The sequence below is a fragment of the Nanorana parkeri genome, unplaced genomic scaffold (assembly GCF_000935625.1).
Source record: "Nanorana parkeri isolate BGI_ZX_2015 unplaced genomic scaffold, ASM93562v1 scaffold598, whole genome shotgun sequence".
NCBI classification, from domain to species: domain Eukaryota; kingdom Metazoa; phylum Chordata; class Amphibia; order Anura; family Dicroglossidae; genus Nanorana; species Nanorana parkeri.
Genome location: NW_017306866.1, coordinates 861,864 through 867,863, shown reverse-complemented (window position 1 = coordinate 867,863; position 6,000 = coordinate 861,864). Strand labels below are relative to the sequence as shown.

Here is a 6,000-nt window from a genome sequence, read left to right as displayed (position 1 = left end):
TGTCATTAATGACATCATTGTCTTCCTCGCTTCCCACCATTTTTAATAATTTGTTTTTACTGTAAAGAAGTAACATTACATGCTTATAAAATGATGACCTATTTGGAAATTGTAAAAATTATAAATGGCAAACAATGGAAAACAAATATTTTTCATTAGACAAGATTTTCTGTATTGTAACCTATACTCATATTCTTTGCTGTGCCTGCTTTTAAGGTTGTAATATGTATTTTTTTTCTTTCAGAAATTGAAAGTGAATTGCTTAAGGACCAGCAATATATGATAAAAAAATCTTCAGAACTTAATGGCCTGGAAGATGAGATCAAGAAGATCCGAGAAGACATCAGTAATAGAGCCATCTTCTATTCAACCTGCAGAGATTAAAAATAATTTAATGTTTGTTTTTTATGATATAAATCAGAATATTGCTTACCTTAAAGAACTCCAGGAATATTTTTTTTATTATTTCTTGCAGCGAGGCTACCCCAGCACTGCAAGGTTTAAGTGCCTTTTTGTGTCTAGGTGCAAAAAAAAGAAAATAAATTATACTTATCAGACCATCCGAGCCAGCTTTTTCTTAGACCGGTGTCTCGAGTGTCTCTCCCCCTCTTCTTCAGTGGTCTAAGGATCCTAGTGTCATCACGCTCTATACACTGTGCATAGACTGTGTATAGACATGAGGATTCTAGGAGCAGTCCATCTGTGCAGTGGAGAAGAAACGCTTTAGTGATCAAAAAAGCAGGAAGCTGGCTCCAATGGTCTGGTTAGTATAACTTTTTTTTAGTAACTACACAGAAATGAGCACCTAACCTTTGCAGTGTGGGGGTAGCCCTGCTGCAAGGGTTAATAATATTTTGAACCGGAGTTCTTCTTTAATACATTATTCTGCATTTCTTTTTATCACTGCCAGTTCTAAATGTGATGACTGACCCTTGAACCAACTCTTCTAATAATTCAAACAATAGTTAAGAAAATGCCTAAAGTTCAGCTTTCTGTAGTGGTTTTGGTCAGTTGTATTGTAATTATTTTTTACTATAAACTGATGTTTTATATTATTTTTAATTATTTGTATAAAATTTTTATTTTACAAATAAATATTTATTACAGGGTGCTTCCATGACACTCAGTTTGCAAAGCATACCATCTTTGCTGGGGTGGGGGTGGGGGATTTCAACTATTTAGGTCTATTTTTATCACTGCAGTGGCTATGATAAATTATTGTTATGTCCCCTACAAATGCACCCTCCACCTGCTGGTTGTAAATGGTAAACATGATTTATTTTTTTGCAATATTTCATTAGTACCTGATTAAAAAGTGTATTTGAAGAAGTTTTGTAATGTCAATGTTTTATTGATTTGCCTATAACTCATTACTTTGACAGTTATTTTTTTGGTTTTTTTGGAGGGGGGGCAAATATTTTGTTTTGTCTTCTAAGAATGTTTTTTTAATGTGTCTTTAACTAGTTTAATAAGGGTATTTTTATCTTTATTTTAAAAAGTCATCCGTAGAGCAGCCCTTCGGTTCTACTGAACCAAAGGGCTCCTGGGGCCGAAGCTAGCCGAAGGATCAGCCGAAGCTACGGCTAGATCCTTCGGCTGCTTCGTGAATAAAACCCATAGTGAATGAATATGGTAGCAAGCTGTTGCTTTCTGGAGACTGTCACAGGTCGGCTCAGTAGATCGGGAGGTGAGCGAACACATCCCGGCGTTCGCTCACCTCTCGATCCTGTCACAGCTCTCTGCTGTGACAGGGGAGGGGCTGGATTCCCCCCTCCCCGCTCCGATCCGCCAGCGCTGGCTGGCGGATCGGGCGGGGGAGGGGGCGGGTACAGCTAGATAGGCCATATACCCACAGTAGCTCTAAGAGCGTACTAAGACCTGTGCCAAACACAAAACACGCAGAAAAAAACCCCCAAAACATGTCAATACAAAACCTTACAACAGATTTCCTTTCCCCATTCCACATACAAACACCTCACTCAGAAGCTAGATAGGGGGTTAAAGGTATTAACATGAACCGTACTCTCATACTACAGTGCAAGTCACAGCGCGTTTTATATATTAATAACATTAACTGTTAACTGCCCTCTGCCAAAAATTAATTGCTATTGCCTATGCAAGAGTTTGTCCAACCACACAGGGGCTTCTGTAGGTGATTCAAACAATATAGACCCTCCATTGATATTCATACGTAATTTGGCAGGATATAGCATGGAGTATTTAATTTTTTGCTGACCTAACCTAACTTTTACTTCCTGGTATTGGGCCCTCTTCTTTTGCACTGCATATGAAAAATTTGTAAAGAGCATCACAGTAGCCCCAGCCATAGATATAGCACCCAGTTTACAACCTTTACACATGATCGTTTCCTTGTCCCTATAATTGAAGCCTGTTAGCAAAAAGGTCCTTGGGGGGGGGGGGTTCCTGGTGCTGTAGGACGTGCAGGGACCCTGTGAACATGTTCAGTCATAAACATGGAGGATAAACATTCTCTTCCTATTATTTCGATTATCAATTTCTCAATAAACGTCACAGGGTTTGATCCCTCTGTATGCTCAGGGATGCCCACCATTCTAACATATTCACGTCTTGATCTATTTTCCAACTCATCCAATTTAAGGGAAGTAGTGGACAATTTTTGCATAGTCATTGTAAGATCAGTACAGACAATGTTGTTTCTATCTTTAATTTTACTGTCCTCAACGTTACTGATCCTTTCACTAATTTTTGCATATCTTGTCTGAGGAGAGACACATCTATGCGCAAAGCCTGTATTTGTCAGACAAAGAGACCAGAGAGATATTACAAGATTGTATTGCTGAGAACACATCCTTCATGGTAGGGTCCCCAGGAGTATCCACAAAAGTCACTGGTGACTGTCCTTCAGGTACATCCACAACTCCCCTGTTGCTCCCCTTCTGAATCTGAGACTTCTTCAACAGGTTTACAAACTGATCTATCCCCCAAACTTTGCCACATTTTAGTTGTTTGAGTGGAGTCCATAGCTGTTGCTGTTGCTCGGGTGTACTTCTCTTTGCTGCTTTTGGAGGAAATATGGGGGGATTGTTTAAGACCACTGCTGCTGACACCATCTTGTGTATTGTCCTTCTTCTTTGTCATTTTGTCTTCTATAGTGTAAATTACTATAAAATTAAATCAGACTGATGACAATAGTTGTTTTAAATAACCGTATGTTGATTGCCTGACTTTGTTGTGACCTGTTTGTGAACAATCTTCAGTTTTTGGTAACTAATTTTATGGGACGAAGTTAAACTTCTGCCACATAAAAATTCATATTTATTAATTAATTCATAGTACAGAAGCAGAACAAATAAATTGCATTTATATCTACAAAGACATAGATTACAATAAAGTAACAGATTTCATAGCCAGGCTTTTAAAAGCAGCTAGTTAGTCCATTTGCCTACTAAACTGCCAGTTTCCCTTTTCTCTCGTATATTTCATTCTTAATGCGTTCAAGAATAAGTAGAAATACTATCAGAAAGATGCTAAGCTCATGGCACCAGTTGAAGCTAAGCCACCTATACTACACATAATACCACAATGTTGCCTGGCAGGCTGATAGATCTATGTATTTTAGGGCACAAAACAGTACTAATAGATGTCTCATATTTTGTTAGCAACATTTTTTTGCAAAGTGTAGTGCTAATACAGTACAAGTTCAGAAATTAAATTGTGATGAAACACTGTTAAACAGAGGTCTAGTAATAAGAGTTCTGTGCAAAAATGTTCCATATTACATGATCTTCATCAGTGCAGGTCTTAGCCTTCAGAGACAGATGGCGTATGATAAATTTAAAATAAAGCAGGAGGGTAAAAGTAGAATCCACATGCTTCCATAGAGCCGGTGTTTAATGTCCCTGACAGATTCTAGAGGCAACACCACATTTGCTTACAGCGTATATGTGTAAAAGCTCTGCACAGTCCATTGCAATCGTAACTAAAGAAAGGCTTGTGATGGTCACTGTAGATCAATATGCATTGAAAACACTAAAGTTTAACAAAAACATTTTCTCACACCTTCATACACATTATTTACAAGGCAGTGATGCCAGTAAGATGTACAGTTGTAAATATGTTTTACAAGGAGGAATATTGATTATACACATAGGTAAATCCCCCCTGCAATTTCCATGATTGGAGATGATCCTAAGTCATCGAATTATATGCAGTAGATCTGATGATGTCTCCTCATTGAGCTATCAGTCTTTGAATGCCAAAAGTCATTGCCATATCCTTCAGAAAAATGCCCACGGTGTTCAGTGAATGCTCCCAAAGAGAACATGAAAGGGATCTTCTCTTGGCTTTACTCCAATGCAAGACCAGTATGTGGCTTTAATACACAGGTAACTGCGCAGCCCTTCTGTTAACAAAAACAAATGAATGCATTATTATTTGACACATGACAAAAGCATATTTAAATCCTTTACAAAAAACTTTAAGAGTGTTATTCACAAAAGGGTGAAGAGTTTGGAGAAGGCAGGAGAAGTGAACAATCTAGGAAAGCATAGCTGAACTGGAAAGTGAGCTGAATTGGAAGATTTTTCCAAATCAGCTATTTTGGCCTAGATTGTTCACTCCTGCCTTCTCCAAACTCTTCACCCTTTTGTGAATAACCCTGTAAGAGTTTACAGAATCTAAACACTTAAGGGGTTATTCACAAAGCTGCAGAGGGCAGCCGTGTGAATAACCGACCCGAAGTGAAGTGAGCCGAACGCTGTTCGGCTATTCACTTTAGGCTTGTATGGCTGGTTTCAGCCGTACTCCGACTGAAATCAGCCGTTCATCGGCTTGCTGCGGCTGGGTTCGGGTCTGCCGAACATGCTCAGCTAACCCGAAGTGCAGAAGGAGTTCGACTTAGCTGATCCAACATCTGTATCGGCTGAGCTGAACCTCCGGCAGGCTACTCGATGCTGTTCGGTCTATTCTCATAGAGACAGAACAGCAGTGAGTGAATAGCCTGTGGTACCGAGCAGAATAGAAAAACTGTAAAAAAAATTATTTTTAAAAGTAGAAAACAATTGTGCTGAGCTAGCAGTGACAGCTTTCTCTGCCCAACTGTTTTCTATTGGCCGGGAGCAGCCGTCATTACAATGAGAGCTTGTCGGAGCCGGCAGTGATATCAAAGCCGGCTCTGCTAAGCTCTTATCTTAATGACAGATCAGTGTCCCTGGTTACCCAGTAACCAGGAGACGCTGTTCTTTCATTACGATGAGAGCTTAGCAGAGCCGGCTTTGCTATCACCGCCAGCTCCGACAAGCTATCATGACATTTCTGGCGCTGATCTGTCTCTGCATTCAAGTGGCCAATGGCCGGCCATTCAGCCAGCTTTGGCTTTCACCTCGGCTCAGTCGAGCCGAAGCATATGCCTTCGGCTCGACCGAGCCACTCGGCCAACTTCAGGAGCTGTACAGGCTATAGTGAATAGCCCGTACAGCAGCCCTTCGGTTCTACTGAACCGAAGGGGTCCTCGGGGCCGAAGCTAGCCGAAGGATCAGCCGAAGCTACGGCTAGATCCTTCGGCAGCTTTGTGAATGGGCCCCTTAAACATGTGCTCTCCAAAGATAGTTTTCTTAGTAATTGTTACAAAATACTGTATGATTGTAATGTTATGATTGCTAATGTTTAAAAATCTAGCTAATTTGGTAAATAAAGCTAACAAAAGGATAGCACAGCACTTTAATAGCCACTTAAGCTACTAAACCCCTTACGAACTGGATCATTTTTTTATATTTCCACTATGGGGCTGTTTATTATAACTTTGTCATCACTTAAAATACATTTTGGAAGTAGGCCCTCTTTTGCCAATATGATTTTGCAGAAATGTTTCTATTTTCTATGGAATCTATAAACAACTGTAAAAACTGAATTTTGTGGTTTTGACCAGTGTTTGTTATAAAAAGAGCCAGAGGTACTTTAATTCCCTTTTTTTTCTGTACAATTTTATTTCCTTGTTTTCTAGTTATCCCCGAACTGCTA

The 6,000-nt window shown here is 39.6% G+C and overlaps 2 protein-coding genes across 2 annotated transcripts in view; one reads left to right on the top strand and one right to left on the bottom strand.

The window, feature by feature from the left end:
- The window catches only part of LAMB3 (laminin subunit beta 3), a 70,507-nt gene extending 70,121 nt beyond the window's left edge, over positions 1 to 386 (top strand). The window contains exon 23 of the mRNA XM_018562770.1: positions 245 to 386. Coding sequence (XP_018418272.1) covers positions 245 to 384 — 140 coding nt within the window. The 3' untranslated portion in view covers positions 385 to 386. The remainder of the gene's footprint in view (positions 1 to 244) is intronic.
- A 3,528-nt stretch (positions 387 to 3,914) lies between these two features.
- CAMK1G (calcium/calmodulin dependent protein kinase IG) overlaps positions 3,915 to 6,000 on the bottom strand; it is a 65,602-nt gene continuing 63,516 nt past the window's right edge. The window contains exon 16 of the mRNA XM_018562771.1: positions 3,915 to 4,384. The gene's annotated coding sequence lies outside the window, so the exon portion shown is untranslated. The remainder of the gene's footprint in view (positions 4,385 to 6,000) is intronic.